General features: G+C 45.0%; 1 protein-coding gene across 1 annotated transcript in view; it reads left to right on the top strand.

The window, feature by feature from the left end:
• The window catches only part of LOC146182001 (uncharacterized), a 102,098-nt gene extending 84,244 nt beyond the window's left edge, over positions 1–17,854 (top strand). Inside the window, exons 11-17 of the mRNA XM_084575879.1 lie at positions 4,945–5,051; positions 5,377–5,882; positions 9,914–9,995; positions 11,449–11,563; positions 13,807–13,926; positions 15,290–15,366; positions 15,454–17,854. Coding sequence (XP_084432005.1) covers positions 4,945–5,051; positions 5,377–5,882; positions 9,914–9,995; positions 11,449–11,563; positions 13,807–13,926; positions 15,290–15,366; positions 15,454–15,550 — 1,104 coding nt within the window. The 3' untranslated portion in view covers positions 15,551–17,854. The remainder of the gene's footprint in view (positions 1–4,944; positions 5,052–5,376; positions 5,883–9,913; positions 9,996–11,448; positions 11,564–13,806; positions 13,927–15,289; positions 15,367–15,453) is intronic.
• Positions 17,855–22,570: the final 4,716 nt, after the last annotated feature.

Raw genomic sequence — 22,570 nt, 5'->3', positions numbered from 1 at the left:
AAGGTCTATTCACACTTGCGACCAGAGGAGAGGAGCCATGTTCACACTTGCGACTGTCGCCTTCTCGAAAAACGAGTTGGGAATAGGAAAGCTGCAGGGCGATGACAGCGAACGTCGGTAGCAGCCGCTTGCCAGACACTTCAGCTTTTTCAGGCGAGAACGCCGACGACGAATAGACGGCGTCAATATAAAATGTTGCGCCTGCATGAAAAACCCATTTCTCAAAAGTTCATAGTACTTACTGGATAGTCCGAATATCTTTCCAATCTCCTCCCAGGCCATATCCTTCTCCCTGCCTTTGAATTCCGGATGCCGTTTATTGAAAAGGTAGGGATATTCTTTAATTGCATTGAGAAGGTGCTCGATCGAGTACTCCGGGACCTTGCTGATTGGTGGAATGATATGCGACTAGTAGTCGCGCGACTAGAAATTCGAGCAGTGCCCGATCGGCCCGCGGCAGTCGCTTTTCGACCAAAACGGTCGCGCGACCGCTGCTAGTCGCAAGTGTGAACGGGCCTTTAAACACGATCGAATTATCCTAAAAGGAGTAAAAGTGGAGTAAGATGTCATCTGGCGCGCTCCCTATAGGAGCGGGGTGTTCTTTTAAAGCGCTTGGGCATATTTTCGCACGCAAAAAAAAACGCAATGCTATACTATTTCAACAGAAGCATATTGTCTACCTGAAGCAACGTTCATTTTGTAGAAATCACAGAATAGTTATTAGAAGTCTTGGGTTAGCAATTTAGAGAAAAACCGAAACCTCGGGTAAAATCCTGGGAGCTGCAGAGCTCCGCACCGTTCGAAGTGATAACTTACTTCACTTTCGATCATTGGTATTCGGAATTTTAAGGCAGAATGCCCTGTTTCTGAGAGGGAGTGCACTAAAGGATATGTTACTCCATTTTTACTCCCTTATATGGTTATTCTTGTTCAAAGTGCAGGTTGTAGCGCACCCCGTGTCACAGTTAGATATTGAAACACGAAATATGTTATCATTATTAGGTCATTACAATAGAATGCTGCTAGACAGTGGTGCAATTATCTACGTATATATATATATATATATCAAGCTAATTAACTTTAGATTTCCAGTCCTTTGTTCCACTTTCTTTTCCACCATTGTCTATAGGGTTGTATATATATATATATATATATATATATATATATATAGGATGCGAGAACATTTAACGTACTTGGCCGCTTAAAAAATTATAGACCGAAGTGTACGCTTCATTTAAAGAAACATTTTATTGGACTCAAAGTTTCGACCAGAAGCTGGCCTTCACTTCGCACTCCTGATGAAGACCAGCTTCTGGTCTTCATATATATATATATATATATATATATATATATATATATATATATATATATATATATATATGAAGACCAGAAGCTGGTCTTCATCAGGAGTGCGAAGTGAAGATATATATATATATATTAGACTCGACGTTTCGACCAGAAGCTGGTCTAATAAAATGTCCAATTAAATGTTTCTTTAAATGAGGCGTACACAAGCGCAACAAGCGTTACAGCTGCCTCGGAAAGGATGTGCGCTCTGTCGCGGAATTCGCTTCAACGAGGGCGAGACGTGAATGGCTCGGCGATGTCTTCTTGGTGCGGTATTGCACAACGACTGAAATGCGCGTTCGCTGTCGGCGCTGCATAATAGAGAACACGCTGCCTGTCGAGCTGCAGCGAGCGTGTTCTCCGCCTGATTTGTGGGCATCTGAAGGGCGCCTTCCCTGGAGCTGCGTTGCAGGGCCCTTCTCGGCGAGCTGCCTTTCCGCGTATACTTGCGCGCCGAATGAAGGCGGCGTTTTTCGTATCGCTGACTACTGCGCTTGGCTTGCCGAGATGAAAAGAAATGCGAGATTAGTCGGGATCGTCATTTCGCGTTGTCCGCCTTGAGCAAGGGAAACAATATCATGGTTTAGCGGGAAAGGCGGACTGTGATGCGCGTACTCGCAGCATAGAGAAACGTAAGTATGTTTCTCTATGCTCGCAGCGCAAGAGCAAGAAGCGACAGTTTCGAGTCTGTTCGCTCAGACCATATCAGCTGAGAAACCTCTAGCTTAGCGCTCTTGTAGCTCTTCGTTTATCGCTGGTGTCCGAGCCCATGGCAATCAGATGTTAATTGCTAATTACGTGCACAATCATGGACGGATGGACCGTGATGGATAGCTTCTTAACAACAATAGCACTTAATAACATTTAAAGTTCAGTATTGGAAAGTGCTTCCTTTGAATATATAACTAATGTATTATATAAGGCATCCGAATCAAAAATAAAAGAAAAAAATGCAGAACCTTGTAAAAAAAAATGATCACATATTATGCTGTTCAGCCGTGGCGTCAGATCTTTCTACACTTCTGTAGTTTTGTTTTGTTTTCCTGTAGTGAAGTTTTCTGTAGGCTGTAATTCTGTAACACGTTTCTGTTATAACTACATAAAATTTTAATGTTACTAAATAAATTTCTATTGTCACAGTAGGTTGACTCTCAAACACCACTCAGAAATTCTGTTGTGACAGAGAAAATTTTTGATACCTTTTTTTTCGATTGGGATATTACGATTTGTTAATCTTTAACATTATAGTGTCGTTCCGACAGAACATATGACATTGCTGAAATATTATTAACTTATGAATAATTTTACAAAGTTTTTTCTTATGTACGGTGCTACCTCGGATGCTAGCGACACCACAGGCTGCCACACTGCTAGCACATGTATGACTATAATACAGCAAACCAGCCACATTCAAGAAAGCTATAATCAAGATTAGAGGTATTTTCAAACAAATCACTATTTTCGTGTAGAAAGTGCGTTTTCAAACTGACTTCTCAGTGAGATTCGAATCAATTCAAATACGTTTTATTAGCCATAAGGCTCTGGTCGCCTTGATGGGATAAAAACTGGTAACGTACAGCTTTACAAGGCCCAGGCAGCAGTTATAACGCATAACAGCAGACACATTTCAAATATTTCCACTCAAGAAAGCGACAATTTCTCATGTCACAACTGTAAAAAGGAAGATCATCACCTATTCAAGTCAATACAATAATGCTCGCGAATTTCAACATCATTAATATACAAACAGAAACAATTCTAACCTAAAGGCTAACAAGCATGATTTTGTTATGGAGGCCTTGATATGGCCAGTTAACCCAGTCTGCCTTATCTAGCACAACGGGAAATATAGTACCGCCCAGTTAATCGCGCACACCTCAGCGTCGTCATCACTCAGCACAATCCGTCAGATCTTCTTCGTCATAATATAACCAATTGCAGAAATTAGAAAGTATAAAAACACAACGGTTAAATGTAGCAAGAGACAGTGCCACTGATCCAAGCGAGCATAAGTCGGGCTGCTTCTGTAGAAACAATTTATTTATTATGCATTCCTAGTAAGGCTATATTTGTGGCAGGGCATCCGCTTTCAGTAGAGTGGAGAGCTCGGCCAGTTGGTACAGGGGTGGCCAAAGTTCCCAGGCCACACGGTCTTCTTCTGAGAACTACGGTTAGGCACATACGACAGCTCCAAGTCTCAAAGTATCTGTGCAGGGTACAAGAAGCATTATTCTAACCTCCGAGATAATTTATTGTTTTGATAGAATCTCAAGTGCCATACTATGCCGACCAGAAGCAGCATCTGCGGCCTGGGAACTTTTGACTACCCCTGTACATGTTGGTCAAAGATTGAAACCAGCGGAAGGACGTAGACACAAAGAGCGTTGTTCTGCGTCCAGCGTTGTCCTGTGTATCTCTCTATTTCTGCGTCATTCCGCTGGTTTCAAATCTTTACCAGCATCCGCATTGCTTTACAGTGACGACCTTCCTGTTTGTTGACCATTTTCTAATAGTACACAAGCTTCCTTATACCAAGGCCAGCGTGACAGCGTTTTTAGCGGTATATTTAGCATTTTCTCCTAAGTTTCTGCGGATTCTGATTTGACCAAAGAAATGCCAGCGGACGAGCAGCTTCAGCTCCTTGATTTACGGCTGTTCTTCGAAGCGACCCATCTGTGCTGGTGTTATGCCCTACGATCGAAAAAAAAGCATGTTACCATATTCTACAGAGCACACGAAACTGCTGAAGACAGCTATGGCTACAGGCAGATTGAAGAATGTTCAGGTTAGATCGCGTTTTCACCGTCAGTAAGAAAGCATTGAGGCCAAACTAACACGTTTGCGTGAAGCTGGTTTTTCCTGATGACCTTATCTGCAGCCATGGCTTCAAAATATTGAAAGAATTTCACCGATCGAGCTTTAAGATAACCCAGGAAGACGAACAGAAGTTGGTTATCATGTAAATGCGTGCATGGTATGAGGCATATGGTTAAGAAAGTGGTCGGACGTGCTGGCACATGTGCCCAACAAATTTGGTTTGGTTTGGTTTGTGGGGTTTAACGTCCCAAAGCGACTCAGGCTATGAGAGACGCCGTAGTGAAGGACTCCGGAAATTTCGACCTCCTGGGGTTCTTTATCGTGCACGTCCCAACAAATTATTCAGGCTGCGCGAAATGGTTAACCAAGGCACCTCGAAAACAAACCGCTGCAAGACGAAGCACAAAGACATATTCACAACCTGCGACAATGGCGCAGACATTCCTCTCCTTGCGGAGCATCTTATGTTGGGCAATCAGGTCGCTGCATCAAGATTCGATTAATGGAACGTGCCGGTAACATCGGTACAGGATACGGTAGGATACAGGTAACGCTTGCCGCTTGTAGACGTAAAGAAATTGGAAACGTCACTTCTATCCCTCCGAGAATGTCATGCATGTCGTCACATCTTGTTCAGTTTTACTGGTATAAAAACGCGTAAATAACGGAGTTTGATCTTCAGATTGTGTCTGACCCACACTTCCTGAGGTGGCATATATGTAGTTATGGTTCCATGCTATTCTTTACACGCACGACTTTTCGCTCGCTTTCTTATCGCAGATGGAGAGCATCGAGGGCTCACCGAAACCAATGACCCGAGGTAACCTATCTTCGAGAAGGATTAGCGAAATCAAGCGGCAGCTAGGAGTCGATCCAAGCACTGCCAAGTAAGTGGCCGCTTGTTGTGTTGCGGAATTTTGCAAATATTTGTTTGTTTATCAACTGTTAGGCTCATGCAATGCCATTTGGGCCACATGGGGGTATGATAAATCACGGTGATGACATCAAACTGACGTAGAGCTTTCCAAGTTCCGGAAATGCTGGCATGCACTGGTGATGTTAGAGTGACATTGTCCTTTAATGGAATTTGAAATGTGAACTAGTTATCTAAATAAGCAGCCGTTGCCTAGCTGGTGACCTTTAACCCAGCCGTAGGTGGACCGCACCGCTAGATTCCTCAACGGTATATTCGGCATTTTTTTGTTTCTTAAGGTACCACCGCCGGGCTCCCAGTCCTGCTGGCTCGTGCCAAAGCGTGCACATCTCTCCTTCCCCGAGTGTCGTGAAGGCAAGGAGGCAAAGGTCGCTGTCTCCGCAGAGGTCAGGCATACCTCCTGTACCTCTTCCGAGGTCCCGGGTCACATCCCCGGAGCCCAAGCCCGTGCCGCGCCGCCACTTGTCGAGGCAGGACACGACCGCCAAGTCGACCGACGAATTGGACGACCTAGCCGCCACGCCGTTCGAAGATGGCTATGTCGAGGACTGCCGGAGAAATTCTATGGTCCAGTCAAAGTGCTCGCCGGACTCGGAGTCCAGGAACCGCAAGGTGTCCTCCACCAGTGGTAGCACCTCGGACAAGTCCGGCTTCACCGACTGCACAGGTCCGCCCGAGCACACTTTCAGGGTGGTATTCGTAGGAGACGCCGCGGTGGGCAAGTCTTCCTTCATAATGAGGCTCAGCCGAGGAATCTTCATGCCGCAGCTCACGTCGACACTCGGTGAGGCTACAGCCGAGTTCTGTTACCAAGCTTTTTTGTGTTCATCAATGATGATAAAAACGTTCTGAACGAGGTTGGCACTTTGCCTACGTGGGGAGCGAGGGAAAAGGGGAGAGGTGTGGGTCACGCTTAAGGTTATTCTAGTTCTTGCAACGCCTTACACATAAACCGACAGAAACAAGGGAATATACTGACACACGCCGGCGTACCACTGTTGCCCTCCCTCCTCTTTTTATGTCTGCCCATATCACAGAGTTCTGAAAGAACTAAAAATATGCGAAAGTAACTATCCCAGCGTGATTCACACTTTCCAAATTTTCTTAAGAGAGTCTGGCGAAAGAATATTTCAGGCCATGAATAAACCAAAGCAATCTCAAAATCAAGCGAATATAATTTCGCGCTCATCTCAGCTATATAATTTCTCCGTTTGGAAATACGTGCAGGAGCATGCGTATTGCTGTATTTGTTTTAATCAGAATTTTACCAAATATATTAACAACTGCCGTTGAGCCAGTCATAATCCATAGTCATGGCGATAAAGTTCGATAAAGCAGTGTAAGAAGGCTCTAAGCAGAAACTGCTTTTAAGACCGTTTAGCCTATGTCAAACAAGGGAGGCAGCGCTTTCTTTCTCCCTAATTAGCAACTCTCTTGCGCCATAGTTCATTGATAGTAGTGACTGTGGCCTTTACGTTAGGATGTAAGCAACATTAGCCTTGCAATCATGGCGTCGGCAAACGTTCCGCCTGTGTATCGTGGCTTAAGGAAAAAGGATTATTCAAACTAGGTGATGGCCTAGTTAAACAAAAATTCGAAGACACTTTGGGATCTAAAGAGATGAAAGGCGAAAGCCTGAGTGCTGCATTCTGCTACGCGAATGTTGAGGATGTAGCGATGAATGCTGCTACGAGTAAAGCGAGCGACTACTCTTTCACATTCTGCAAGTGCATTTATTCAGTGAATTCTGCCTGGCAGCGACGAGATCGCACTCCTTGTATCTTCGCAGTTGTTCTACGTTTACTTTTGAGTGGTTGATTTTACCGGGTGCGCGGCATTATTTAGTAATTAATCAATTATACCGCTAATGCCACTAATTTTTATTTTTTATTTAAATATACTGTCAATCCCTTCAGGGATTTTTACAGGAGTGAGTTTGTTTTTTGTTGCAGACATATAGTCGACAAGGCATAACATTTTATTAGTAATTATAATTATTTATGCATTAATTAGTAATTAGTAATTGATTGGCATATGGTAATATAAGGCACGCATTCGCACATACTGTGGTGGTGATTTGCGATTAGTCGAGACCATGACGTCATCCCGTCTCGGCCAATCGGAGCAGCCGCAAAAGCGTGACACTTTCACTGACAACAATGATTAGGCACTAAAGACTTCCGCCTTAATATGCGTGAGTCGACGGCTGCTTCACGCTGGAGCTCCTACCTATAGTACCACCTTCATCCGAGACAACAGTCCCTGAAGGTGAAGGCCCTCCCTCAATGCGATGGCATTAAAGAAGCTGTTTCCTATATCCTGCGCAGAACCTCTGGTCGAAGCGTTATCATTACCAACTCCAAAGCATATTTGCAAGTCATCACCAACCTGCTCAAGAAAACTAATCTTGAACCTGTTTCCCTTGTCATCGGGTACCTACATCATATTTGGCTATTGCCGCAGACCACTGCTAAAACATTTCAGTGGATACCAGCTCACTGGGGCATTCTAGCCACTGAAAAAGCAGATGAAGCGGCCCGTAAAGGCCACTAACATCAGGGCGATACATTCCGACTTTCGTCAAGAAATCTAATTCGTCCCATCTGAATAAAAGATTTGCTTGTGAAGAAAAGTATCGGCTCTTTTTCACTCAGTCGACCCACATCTAAGATAAAGACTCCCTCCAAGATTGCCTCACCATCTGTATATCTGTATCACCGACTTCACCTTGACTCTGCATTTACAAACGAGCTGCGATACCATTTCGTTCAAATGAACAGTCCACGTTGTGAAAAACTGCGGTGCGGTCGAAACTGTTGAACATTGCCTATTTGAGTGCCCTGCATATGCTGATGCGCGTGTTTCCTCTGAGCATTGCATGGTGAAGCCCTCCCCAGTGCCTCTAACACTTGATACTGCTCTAAGTCCCTCAGCGTGCCCTATAGGCAACAGAGACATGCAGTGAGCTTTCTGTTTGCGTATTTAAAAGACATTGGACGTTTTGACAAGCTATAATTAATTTCACCTTGGAAGTCATCCTCACGCATTTTTCACGCTGATAACTTTGTAAGCCCATTTGTCAGGCTATGCATTTCATCACGTCATGGTTTTACATTACGCGATGATGCACTTTAGTGCGCATTTAATGGCTGTCTTATTGCCCCCTACTTTTATTTCTTTTATTTTCCGCACATTTCTCATTCCGTCTTTCTCTCCTCAATTCCCTTTCCTACGCAGAATAGCATGTCGATGAATCCTAAACGCCGGATAAATTTTCTGCTCTTCATTAAAGGGTTCTCTCTCTCTCTCTCTCTCTCTCTCTCTCTCTCTCTCTCTCTCTCTCTTTAAACGTCCAATGGTAGACGACATGCCGTTGTAAAGCGCGAAGACTTATTCGCGATAAAAAACGGGCTCTCCCTGCTTTAGCGAAGACTGCGCAGTCCCCAGTCGACAAAATTCCAGCAGCGCACTTAGATGGCGTGACGTGTCTGTCTAAAAAAGATAGTCTTTGTGTTGTTTTGAATTTTAAATGCGCGGATTTCGAAAAATTTTAGTTGGACTCCATAACCCACACTCGGGGACAGCTTTCTAGGTTTTGATCCATTTTTGTTTTGTTTTTTCTTTGTGTCGGCGTTGTCCTTTTCATCTGTGCCTTCCGGCATTTTTATGCCAGGCAAGAATTACGGACTCGCTGCTAGACAGTCGGCGTGTAGTAGTGATTAAGCGCTCTTACGAACTCGTTCTTAGGCAGTATAGTGGTTTAAGCACTCGGTTCAGAAGGATAGTGGTCCGACTCTTGGAGATGGTAATTTTCGAAGGGGAAAGCTTTACTCTCTTCGAGCCAAGACCATCTTCGCCGCAATTTGACCTCGGGTGCAGCGCGCCGAGTTATCTACCGAGTTATGTGTCTTCTTCTTTCTGCTGATTGATTGATTGTTTGATAAACTTTATTGGGGAAAATATGGGTCAGTTGCTGTTTCTGCTGATTCGTTTCTTCCACTTCGTACACCTGCTGCTACTTCTTCACACATTTGGCAAACTTTATTCGTACCGATACATATCTGCACAAACCAAGCAAAGCTTTCGCTTGCGTAACAGATCTTAGCCGAGCTAAGCCACGGCCATTTTTCTTTTTCAGTGTCATTTCGTGCTGACGCACTCTGACGAAGCCACTCATCACGCAAGAAATGCTTTCAAGTACAAAACCGCGTCAGAAATACGACAAAATATTCTACACTTCTGTATTCTTCTGTAGTCTATAGCACTTTTCTTTTGTTACTACGCAAAATTCTGATATGAGACGGAAATTTCTGTTTCACTACATGTTCACTGTCAACATGGAGGAAGGAAAGAACTTAGGAGAAGCCCTGACGTCATTTCTTTTTAAGCCTACGCGGCCGCGCCGCAACCGGACGCTTCAACGTCTCTCCTCTTCCTTTACCCTCCGCAATGCCCTCCGCATTTTGCGACGCTCACGTACCTAGGGCCCTTAGCAACGCTGTTGCTAGTGGCCCGAATTTTCATAGCAACAGCGTCGCCGTTGCTAATGGCCCGACTTGACTAACCCTAAATTTTGACGTCACTTCCGCCACACTTTCTCCAATGCATTGGGAATGGCAAGGGCCTCTCCTAAGTTGTTTCCTTCCTCCATGGCTGTCGAAAAACGAGCAGAAATTATGTTGTGACAACTGTAGTTTTTGGCTGGGATAAAAAGGAAAAAAAAAGAAAAGAAAACGATAAATCGCTAGAGCAGAAGTGCGCCATTCGGTAACGCAAACTGTGTGAACTTACTTTTTTTTCGTGCCACCTGCGCAGGGGTCGACTTCCAGACGAAGAACATTTGCATTGACAACAAGAACGTGAGCCTCCAGCTGTGGGACACGGCAGGACAGGAGAGGTACGTGACAGCTCAATCGCGCCGGGAAAGTGAGAGATGGCGACGGATAAAAATAGCGTTGCGACTCGTAGAGGAAAGTGCAGTCAGTGTGCATAGTATTAGAGAGGTTTAGCTTACCGTGATCCGCAATCTGCCACTGTGACTCTCTAACGCGCCCCGCCCACGCGCGTTAGAGGGTCACGAGGCGGGGTTCCAATGCGGCAGGTCTGTGTGCCGACATCTAGTATGTGGCGCCATCTATCGGCATCAAATTGATCTGGGCATGCGCAGTGGAACGCGCGGTGGCGGATCACGGTAGCGGATCGCGGATCACGGTAAGGTAATCTCTCTATTGTCTTTGCACCTGCCGCACACCTTGTCGAAGGCAATTTTCACTGCTGTTTCAGATATCAGAGAGCTTGAAAATAGGGGGACCCTATCGGTTAGCGGAATAGAGTAATTGCGAGGCTACAATGCCCACGCGCGGAGTATTGCATTGAATAGTGAGGGTGCGGTAATCGCTCTGGGCATGTGCATTCTCGCCCCGCCATTACCCTATTCTCCTAACCGAAAATCCTTATTAGTACGTATACATATACGATGGGCACAGTTTAAATCCTCTCTAAAGTTTATAAAGAGCCATAATGCGCACTCTAACAGCAGAAGAAAGAAGGTGCATTGTACTTTTTTTTTTGGCATTGCCTTGCTAAGTAACTCGGGGGATGAACTGCAAATAATGATTGATGACCTAGACAGGAAAAGTAGAAAGGTAGGCTTGAAAATCAATATGCAGAAGACTAAGGTAATGTTCAACAGCCTCGGGAAGGAACAGCAGTTTACGTTAGGTAGCGAAGCACTGGAAATAGTAAGCGAATATGTCTACTCAGGACAAGTAGTAACCGCAGATCCGGACCATGAGAAGGAAATAACAAGAAGAATAAGATTGGAATGGGGTGCATTTGGCAAGCACTCGCAGATTATGACTAGCAGCTTACCGGTATCGCTCAAGAAGAAAGTATACAACAGTTGCATCTTACCTGTACTCACCTATGGGGCTGAAACGTGGAGGCTAACCAAGAGGGTTCTACTTAAGTTGAGGACAACCCAGAGGGCTATGGAACGAAAAATGGTAGGGGTAACATTAAGAGATAGGAAGCGTGCAGAGTGGGTCAGAGAAATAACTCAAGTTACTGACATTCTAGTGGTAATCAAGAAGAATAAATGGGCATGGGCAGGACATGTAGTGCGAAAAGAGGATAACCGATGGTCGCTTAGGGTAACAAACTGGATTCCAAGAGTAGGAAAGTGTAGCAGGGGGCGGCAGAAAGTTAGGTGGGCGGATGAGGTTAAGAAGTTCGCAGGGGTCAAGTGGATGCAGCTAGCACAGAACCGGGTCAAGTGGAGAAATATGGGAGAGGCCTTCGCCCTGCAGTGTGTATAGTCGGGCTGATGATGATGATGACTTTTTTTTCAGGTTTCGTTGCATAACGCAGTCCTACTTCCGCAAGGCTGACGGTGTCATGCTCATGTACGACTGCACCAACGAGCAGTCGTTTTTGAATGTGAGGCAGTGGATGTCTGACCTTGAGGTACGTTGCGCCTGTATGGAATACAGGGTGTTGAATTGTGATGTATGTTATGGAGGGGCTGTGCTTGGTGGCGCAGCCGCCTGGAATCCGTATGCTGGCGAATTCGCTCGTTAAATCAGCGTAGGCGGACGCGTACACATATTGTAAGAATTGAGCACAGCGAACTTCACATAACCTGTGTGAAAATATTTTACCATGGCCAGGCCTGGTGTCATACCAGGACATGCCACTGGCTGACATAAAGCAACATATCGCCTACTTAAGTGCCTATTCGCGCGTTTTTCTGACGTCTGTTTCATTTGTAAGTAATGAATGCATAGAGATACTTTAATAAGATACTTTGCACCTTATGCCGATATTTTAAGGATCCGTATTCTCCAAAGCAAGATTTGACAGCACGAAACAAGTTTAGTTAGCATTTACCGTAAGACAGTTCTTGACTCGAACAATCTCCCTAACAATGTGGTTTGTGCACCCGATTTTCAAACAGCTGCTGACATGACAATGTGTTGTACTTTTTTCCTCATGTCTACATTTTCTAATATGGTCATTATTATTAGTGATGTACTGAAGTATATTATTCTATCATTGTCCTAACAAGTAGTTAATTCATTTAGATGTTGTGTTACCTCGCTGATGCGTTCCCAATATTTGATTTGCTTTTAACATAGTGTGTGTGTTAATCCCCCTGCAGTAATGCCCCATAGGTGCTGCATAAGTACTTGTCATAACAGCGCAGGACAGTGCATGCCAGACAAGGACGAGAAAAAGAAGACGAGACGCGTACAGATTTATTTTTCAGATATGTCAGTAAATAAAAGTACCGCAGCATCAGTAACATCTACAAAGCCCGATAAACAATAATCGGCACCAGAAATCCCACAGGATAAGCAAGTTTGCTAAGTTCTTGATAAGAACAATAATTGCTTCTCTATAAAAGCTGCGAAAGGGGTGCTGACACAATGCTCTTTAAAATCCTCGATGTTTATGGCTTCGGTGATTTATAAATTTGCTTCAGCGAATCTCATTTGATTAACCATGTAAACTAATCCCTTACATTACTTCCCAAAGAAGAAAGCATGCTATCGAAAATAGGGTGTATTCACATTCCTGTAAATCCCACAGGATAAGCAAGTTTGCTAAGTTCTTGATAAGAACAATAATTGCTTCTCTATAAAAGCTGCGAAAGGGGTGCTGACACAATGCTCTTTAAAATCCTCGATGTTTATGGCTTCGGTGATTTCTCGCGTAGTTTTATCATCGCGCCTGTGCAGCACGCTCGTGTTGCTTAAAATTCAACTCAGGAGCACATTGTTAGGAGTATAGATAAATAAATGAGCAGGAGAACAGGTCGAAAATTGACAGGCCGATTACGCTTCTCGGTAATGCGAAATTTGAGCTCGACAGTGAAGTATTTCAACCTTAGTCGTTCTCACATCAAACACGCAGAGCCGAAAAGCATCGCCCAAGCGCGGAATTACAGCTGGCAACGCCGCTCCCCGGTACCCTCCCTGACCTTCCGCTTTCCTCCTCATCGCCATACTTTCATCCTCCGCTGTGCTCTTTCGCTCTTTTGTTTACAACAACGTCGGTGTTTGACCCAGAAACGAGAGCGAGGGCTCGGATTGAGAAAGCAGGGTCGAAACAAATCATGAGTTGGTGGAGGAAGGGATGTTTTAGTGTGCTTGTATGCCAGGTACCACACTTGCGCTAGTCACCGCAGGGATTGGCAAAGAAAGGCAGATAACATTTAGGACAGTAGTGGAGACGAACAGACGAGACTGATGTTTGAACTATCATTCAGAGGTTAGATAGGAAGAACTGGGAAGTGAGGTGCTTGTCCTGATCTTGGCATGGTAGAGATAATGAGCATAAATGTTTACACAAAGACATACACTGAAAGAAACGACGCAAGACAAAAGCTAATAACTGATAATCCGTCCTGGCACTAATAACCTGTTCTAAACATGCACCATCTAGCCCAAATCAATGTTCTCTTGAAAGATAACGTCAGAATTTTTCAAGTTAGGTGAAATGGCTTAGCATAATCGACCTTTCGTTTGGTGGGCGACGCGAGTTCAGTTCACATCGTTGTGAATGTACGCAAGGACCGCGATTCGGGGCGTCCAGTTTCTAGGAGCTTTGTTTTCCGGATCACTTGTTGCGGTGCATGCTTGTAGCTTACGCACCGTTCTGCGTTGATTCCTACGTCGCGTTCTTTTTACAAATATTTCCATGAACAGGAGGTGGCTTCCCGCGGCATTCCCATCATGCTGGTTTCTAACAAGACGGACCTGCGGGAAGTGTTCAAAATGCAGAGCAAATCTGTCGTCGAGAGGGAAGCTGGCGAGAAGATCTCACAGGTGAGCGCAGTATTACCAATAAAAATTAGGTGGACGTTCAAGCTTCGCCGTGAACGTAATAGCGCAAGCCCCGCCGGTGTGGCGCAGTGGTTAGGGCGCTCGACTACTGTGCCCAAAGACGCGGGATCGAATCCCGGCCTCGGCGGTCCCTTTTCAATGGAGGCGAAAGCTAGGCGCCCGTGTGCTGTGCGATGTCAGTCGTTAAAGAACCCCAAGTGGTCGAAATTTCCGGAGTCCTCCACTACGGCGTCTCTCATAGCCCGAGTCGCTTTGGGACGTTAAACCCCACCACCAAACCAAACCGTAATCGCAACTGCGCCTAGGTGGGAGTGAAAGCGGAAAGAGAGAAAGATGTGCCGTAGTAAAGGGGTATGGAGTAAGTCAGCGAGATTCGACTTCGTCGAGGATTCCGGAGTAGTTTCTATGCCTCCATCTAAATGTGCCGCCGCGGTAATTTCCGTCATTTTAGCCAAGCGACTGCGTGTCTCTAGTCTGCTGTTTGATGCTAGACATACACGAGATTAGATTGCTACCCCGACTGAGTTCACTGGTACACGCTCGTTGGTGACCTCCGTCCATCTATACTAGCGGTTTTCACCAAAGTTCGTCATGAAGGTGTCATTTAACCGTAAGTGGGTGTTTATTATTGCTTTAGAACAGGTTACTTATAATGCCAACCTACTCCCCCTTTCCATAAATGAAGTATTAAGGCGATAGCCTTTAATGGCTCATGCTCACGAATCGTAACCGTTCGTCTGTCCGTAACGCTTTCGTTACGTGTGTAGCTGGCAGCTGACATGGCGGAGCACTAACTGGACGTAGGCTTCCTGACATTACGTTTGGCAGGAACTCCCAACGCGGGCCTCTCCTGAGTTGGCAGCTCCTGCCAATGTATGAGAAGGTGATATCAGGATCAGCCTATTATCCCCAGGCCACACAGGCACGTTCATACGGCTCGGTTAATCCGAGGCTTTCTATGTTGGCTGATATCTTACGCTATCGCGTTATCGCAAAGGTGGTAGTCAAAACAGAGAGGAAGAAGTGCCGTAGCGGGGGACTTCGAACAACCGCGCAATAGAGGCTTTCGCCTCATCGCAGTTTAGTGATCCAAAGTGCCCCTGGAAATTTTTATTCAATCAGTTGCCATGCAAGCACAACTTCGTGCCTATTCGCGAGGGGTCTCAGAGTCCCCCGTCGTCTCTGCAGCTGGAGTTCCGTCTACAAATCGATAGAGGGGCAGCATAACATCTGAGAGTTATGCTCTTTTTAGCGCTTCAACGGGAGTTGTGTTATCCGAATATTATATTATTAATGCTTTGTCGTTTACATTGCCATATAGTTTACCGTTCCTTTTACCTTTCAGGAAATGAAAGCTATCTTTGTGGAAACGAGTGCCAAGGAAGGGTCGAATATCAACGAGGCCGTTGTAGCTTTGACGAGGTGAGCAAACTAAACTGATGCGTGCCCCTATCACAACAGGCTCAGTTACTGACCATACATTCCGTCCTCTTCTTCTCTATGGTGTAGGAGCATGATCAAGCATGCAGTGCCACAGGAGAAGGACAGCCTCACGCTCAACGACAAACCTGGGAAGAGCTTTGCTGCCAAGTGCTGCAACAAGTAAAACAAGGGGCTCATGCACTGCAGTCCCTTTCTGGCCGATATCACAAAACTTCCTGCATCGACATTGCCAATGCTTTGTTGTTTGTTTGTTCCGTGCTCAAGCATCGATCTATTTATCGGCGAAACCGCGGCTTGAGCTTTTGTCCAAAGAAAGCTGAATGACCACGTCACCATATTCCTGCAGCGAAATCCAGGACAGCGTTCCATCGGTAGGCGAGCTAAACTAAGCATGGAGATTTCTCTGATCCAATCAGAACAGGCACTCATGCATAGTTCCGAGATAATGGATCCGCTTTTATATCATAGGCTGTTTTGTGTGTGTGTATCTGTTTGTTAAGGTAATTCCAAAGCATGAAGCATGTAGTACACATTGGCATTAGAGCTTTATGCTAGTTTAATCAGTTACAAGTCAAGAATACAGCGGCTAAAATCCTTAAAGGAAGCCCTCTAGCCAATGGTATTGACAGAGAGGAACCTCCCAGCAACTGAGGCACAAAGGAACGCTTTCCTTCTCACGTCAGTAGGCGACAAAGGGTGATAATAGTCAGTCCCCGAAAGAAAGAAAACTGCTCATTCGAGAACAGACGCCATTTGATGGAAAGCTTCCTTTGAGAGGTTTTACCGCAGCATTCTTAGCTAGTAACTGACTATAATAATCTCGGTATATCTGAAAAAAGCTCGAAGCAAACTTTATGAGAATAGTTGGGTGCTGACCACGTTCGGTCCAAAGTGGGCGCCTGGCGACGATTAAAGTCATGTACGGATTACCCTGCTATTGAACCAAAGGCATTCGACTGAAATGGCGACGCCAGACGAGAAAATCAGGTGTAGGCTCTTTGACTCGCACATCGAACGCAAACAAAAAGAAAGAAAAAAAATCGCGTGCCTTGGATGGCGACTTCAGGATTCAGCATGAACGAAAAACGGACTTCTTCTGTATGCAATCACAACTCAAGAATGCTTCACTTGAATTTCTTAAAGGAAGCGCTCCAGCCAGTCACGTGGACAAAAAGGGAGCTCCCAGCAATTGAGGCACAAATGAATTGTCCCACTTACGGCAGTAGGTGACGAAGAGCGTTGTGTTAGCGACTCTGTCCCCAGAAAGAAGGAAAGAAACTGGCCAGCCTAGGGAGACATAGCCAAAGGCGGGTGTCCTTCCCTTTGGAGAGGGAGAAGCGTTGAGACCTGAAGCCACTGGCTGAACAGCCTCCTTTGAAAAGTACTTGCAGCTGCACTCTTGACTTGCAACTAACTGCATGCACATTCTATCAAGGCGATGACCAACGAAATTGCAACATTGGTTTTTCGTCACAGAAATGGAGTGAACTGACTGTCCTCTCTGTGGGCTTTCTCTCGACAATAGCTCATAGCACAAAGTGCCTTTCAAGCATCTGCAACCTGCCTCAGGCTACAGTGCACGGGTTAACATTTTTTTTTTTTTAAAGCTCTCCAGTGTGTGCCTCCATAAGGCACAGCTCTTTCGATCGTGTGTGTTCTAGTCCTGAGCTTGTCTCTGTCGCACTTTGCACGTACTGCTTCATAGCCGGAGATTCGGCCAGTCTTTTGTTTTGTTTTTATTTCTAGTCTGCATATGCAACGATCTGCGCACGAACACGAAGTCGCGTGTGTTTTTCATTTGCCCTCTGTACCAAGGGTGTAAAAGGAGACTGAACAGCGGAGCAGGAGAAATTTAGCCGTACTAGTTATCTAGTCTTTGAACGAATGGCACCGGTAGCAGCTGTGCATTGGAGCGAATTAATCCTCCAAAAATCGGCTGGACAGGAATTTAGAAACACAGCCTTAAGGGAATAAATCCTCATAAAATGTGTTAGGTTAGAAGGTGTTAGAAGGTGCTCTTCAAAATGAGCATTTAACAAGCACCTAATTGCGGAATTGTGGGGAATTAATAAAACACCAGATTTTCCGCGTAGTCATGGACATCCTGAAAGGACCCATCTTTTTTTTTTCTTCTTCTTCTTTTTTTTCAACTTATAACGTCCATATTGCACCGAAGGAAATTATTCTTTCGGTGTCTCCGATTCATACAAATGGCAAGCTCTGCTCGAAGCAGGATTTACGATCGACAAGCGAATATTGCACAGTGCATAATCTTTGTACAGACTATCTAGATATTTTTAAATTATTTCGCGCCCGCAATTGAATATAGCGTCCGGGCCACCGGTGTGCCTTTGTTGCGAGCAGCGTGCTATGAGCTTAACTATTAGTGTTAGACGCACAGCTTTGCGCGGAAAAAGCACCGCCAACGAATGGGGGCATGCGATTTTGCTTTTTTCTTTTTTTTTTTTTCAAATACTCGTTTTGTGGTTGTTACTGGTTTTGTTGTTGCTGTTGTTATAGAACATTTGTTCACTGTTTTCATTGAAGATTATATTCACCATGTCGACTCTGGAAAAGCGTGCTACTCGTGATCAGCGCTGTACAGTTCAAAAACGCTTTCGCGTGTGAAAAACTCATGTCTTCATTCAAGAAGTGAAATAAACTGTGGGCTATTGACTCTACGGTGTGCTCTCTTTCAACTTCTTCCGTTGTATGTTGGGCTCCTTACGGACCCATGAAACGACCTTGAAGGCGGCTATGAAATGTGTGCGTTATGCAGATCTTAGAAACTTTTCATGAGGTAGAGAAAACAACTTTTACGTTATACCGTAGCGAAAAAAACCTATGAGTCACAATAACCTCATACAGATTTCTCATACTAAACTCGTATGAAACTCATACAAATCTCAGTCTCATATATTTCTCATAGATTAAATGATATTTGTATGAGATGATATGAGATTTATACGAGTTTTGTATGAAGTTAGTATGAGAAGTCTGTGTGAGGTTATTGTGACTCATAGGGTTTTTTCGCTAGGGAACGCGCTGCCAACAACGTAAAAGCTGTTTTCTATGCTTCATGTCAACTTTACAAGACCTGCACTAAAAAATAGCAAGGACGTCCGCAAGGAGAAACATCAAATGAAATTCGTTGAATACAAGACGAGTGTGCTCTACAGAATTCCTATCAGCTGTGGATTTCAATATATTGGCCAGATAGGAAGATAAGCACTTTAATGATAGAGTGAGAAAGCATAGATTAGTATGCGCACTTAACAAATCAGGAGGTAACCTTGCCGACCACTGCAGAGTATGTAAAACAGAGCAAGAGAGCGGATGTTATCTAAGGATTGATAACACATAATTGATAAGATCAGCTAAAGGAAAAACAGTGTGAAACCAATGCTGCATATTGTATAAGAAATAATTAGAAGATGTGCTGACGCACATCTTCTATTAATTTACTTATTGAGAGCAAGTTTGAATTCTTGGATGGCTATCTGTAGATGGCAACCATTTCCACAAGCACCTTTACCTGTTGTGCTTGACCTGGAACGGTCCTTCCCCTAATTTGCTTTTACTCCTTAGCGTATCCTTGTAGTCCTTACCGCGTATCCCCTTTTTGTGGAGTTGGGTTCATTCGCCAGTTCAACGTATATTGAGCAAAAATGTTTTTTAGAACGACTTTTGTAAAGATTGATCCCAGAGGCACGTAGTAACCTGGCTTTGATATGAGTTTCCCATAAAGAAATGTGTTAGGCAAGGAGACACAATCTCCCCAGTACTATTCACAGCTTGCTTAGAGGAAGTATTCAGAGACTTGGAATGGGAGCAGTTAGGGATAAGGGTAGATGGAGAATACCTCAGTAATCTGCGATTTGCTGATGACATTGCCTTGCTAAGCAACTCGGGAGATGAACTACAAATAATGATTGGTGACCTAGACAGGAAAAGTAGAAAGATAGGCTTGAAAATCAATATGCAGAAGACTAAGGTAATGTTCAACAGCCTCGGGAAGGAACAGCAGTTTACATTAGGTAGCGAAGTACTGGAAGTAGTAAGCGAATATGTCTACTTAGGACAGGTAGTAACCGCAGATCCGGACCATGAAAAGGAAATAACAAGAAGAATAAGATTGGGATGGAGCGCATTTGGCAGGCACTCGCAGATTATGTCTAGCAGCTTACCGGTATCGCTAAAGAGGAAAGTATATAACAGTTGCATCTTACCTGTACTCACCTATGGCGCTGAAACGTGGAGGCTAACCAAGAGAGTTCTACTTAAGTTGAGGACAACCCAGAGGGCTATGGAACGAAAAACGGTAGGGGTAACATTAAGAGATAGGAAGCGTGCAGAGTGGGTCAGAGAAATAACTCAAGTTACCGACATTCTAGTGGAAATTAAGAAGAAGAAATGGGCATGGGCAGGACATGTAGTGCGAAGAGAGGATAACCGATGGTCGCTTAGGGTAACAAACTGGATTCCAAGGGAAGGAAAGCGCAGCAGGGGGCGGCAGAAAGTTAGGTGGGCGGATGAGATTAAGAAGTTCGCAGGGGTCAAGTGGATGCAGCTAGCACAGAACCGGGTTAAGTGGAAAAATATGGGAGAGGCCTTCGCCCTGCAGTGGGTATAGTCAGGCTGATGATGATGATGATGATGATGATGATGATGATGATGATGATGATGATGATGATGATGATGATGATGATGATGATGATATGAGTTTAAACAGAACGATCACACGATCGCACTCTTCCATGTTTTTGAGAAATTGGTAAGAGAATGGGAGAGTGGATTTCACGAGATGCTCAAGCTGACCTGCTCAGGTTATTTGAATTTAAAATATTGGCATAGGAGGCGCGCGTCATCCGAGAGACAAGAAAAGCCAGCAGCGCAGGGCTGAAGTTGAACGGGCTGCTAAAATGTGGCCAAACATAGACATTCACTGACAGCTTGAACGAGTGTCTACTCATTGTCAGGCAGCAATGAACGAAGAAAGCTTGATAGCGACGCACTCAGGACGATTGTAAAGCGTTATATTTAATTGAATGTCCCATTGTTTAATAAGAGACAAAATATCGCCGATACCATTGCGCAGCGTAAAAAGCAGTTCTTGAACAAATTTTCTGTTGGGACAATCTGAAGCATAAATGATGATAGATTTGGCTGATGCTCTGTAGTTTAGGAACTTTATTTTGCCTTCCTACCGAACTCGTGCGCCGAGATATAGAGAAATCAAAAAAAAAAATTTTTTGAAGTGGATCGGCAAAAGAAGGTAAAAAGACTAGAAATAGACGGTTGCTACATGCCTTATAATCATAAGATTGTCCATAACCTGGTAACAATTGGGAATAAGGAAGGCGTGGAGATTGTTTTCAGTGCTCCTGAGCGGTTATTTGGCCTGTGCAATCGCGTGAACGAAAAGAAATAAGAGAGGAGTGACTGCAACACTCGCCACCAGCAGTCGTTTGTTCAGTGTTCTACGTCGATTCCTGTGTCATGCGGCAAAAAGTACCGTGGTCAGACGGGGCAGTGTTTAAATGAGACTGAAAGAACATGGTAACAATGTGCAGCAAACAACCCGCCATCTTGGCATCCCTGCCGCGACAACAAAGTTTTGTTTTTGCTTGCCTGACTTCGAAAGAACCACAGTGAACGGGAAACAATTTGTACCGCGCCTTCAACTGTGCATGCGTTTTTTTTTTTTTTTTTTTTGTTCTTGTTAGGGCGACAGACACAATCCCTGTCACTGCCGAACTTCCCGTCATCTGACAATATCGCAGCATCACTTGCAAGACCCCGATATCTCATCTGCAACCTCGATTCGCCTAGTCATCTGCGTCTGAGGACCATCCGACGCTCGTCTGACCCGTCTGACCAACGCCATCTTTACAATAAACCTGCCCCACTGATTCCACGCCAGTAGGCTTCGAGTGTTTGTACTAGGCTTTCGCGCCTATCGAACCACCCGCGTCTTCATGCGCATGCGATTCACCGCGAACGTTTTCCATGCCTTCATGCATGGCGTCAGCATCAGTTGCCCTAACGTCCTGAACTTCAAGTCGTGCGCCAGCAGGGCTCGCCTGCATACTGGCAGCTAGGAGACGTTTCTACACAACAACATCAGGCGCCTCGCCACTAACAACATCTGCAATGTTCGCCGGGACCGGCACTTCGCTTGGAACGCTATGAATATCAACCGGCTTCACGCTCTCGCACTTCACCTGCGCCTTTGACTCAGTGCATAGTGCTTCGCTGGTATCTTCTCCTTTGAGAGGAAGCGAGCGACAATGTTCCTGCTCTGGCGCTATTGCGACACTTTTTGCCCAGCTGCTGTCTCCCTAAAACGACGGCTGTAGGTAGCAGGAGTAGGCGCCCGAAGGCCCTCGATGTAGTGGCGGAGGTGCGTCATCATTCGTGTGGCAGTATCTCTACCCTTGTACAGCTGTTATGTCTTCCGCAAAAACGTCGACTTCAAAATCATGCATTTTCTCGTTTAGTGCGCGTATGCCGTCGTTGCATGTTTCCAGCCTCGCGTGAATAAGCTTTAACGCAAGAATATCTCCTGTTTCGGAATTCAAAAGATCGCTTGCTTCAGTGCACAGCAGGGTCAAAAAATGTCGTTGAATGATGCGCTTCTTTTGGATGCGGTCAATGGTGTATCGATGAAGCCCTCTCCTCTCTCCGGTAAGGTTCGCTGGCAGAGCTCCTGGTATTTTCCTGGAGGGTCGTTGGCGTTCATCTTGCAAACTCCAGGAAGGATCGTTGGAGGAGCTCACATTACCTTCCTTTGTTTCGGTACCAAAAATATAAAAGAAGGAGGGCAGACACCGGGTCGCTTCTGACTACCTATTTTCAATTCCCGGCTGTCCCTATAGCTCTGCCGTCAATACCACAACATGGCGCTCAGTCTCTCACGCGCGCTCTGTGTCCCAAACCTCTTCTTTCTCTTTTGTTCCGATTGCAGATTCTCGCATGAATCTGTAACAATGGCCACGTTTTCGACATTGTCGAAAGCCGGTTAAGTCAACAGTCAAGATTGCTCTCATCGCTTTGTTACGCCCCGAGTTCACCACGTCCTCCGACATTTGGAGTATAATGTCCTGCGAGGAGATGCGGTCTGAAGCTGACCATAGTGTTGCGGAAGAGTTCGCGTTCATGTGTGTTTGCATGCGGTGTAGGA

This window comes from Amblyomma maculatum, chromosome 8 (genome assembly GCF_055883805.1).
Source record: "Amblyomma maculatum isolate TAMU_Amacu chromosome 8, ASM5588380v1, whole genome shotgun sequence".
In the NCBI taxonomy this organism is placed as follows: Eukaryota; Metazoa; Arthropoda; class Arachnida; order Ixodida; family Ixodidae; genus Amblyomma; species Amblyomma maculatum.
The sequence above is the reverse complement of the archived record's forward strand: the minus strand, read 5'-3'. Positions and strand labels throughout refer to the sequence as shown.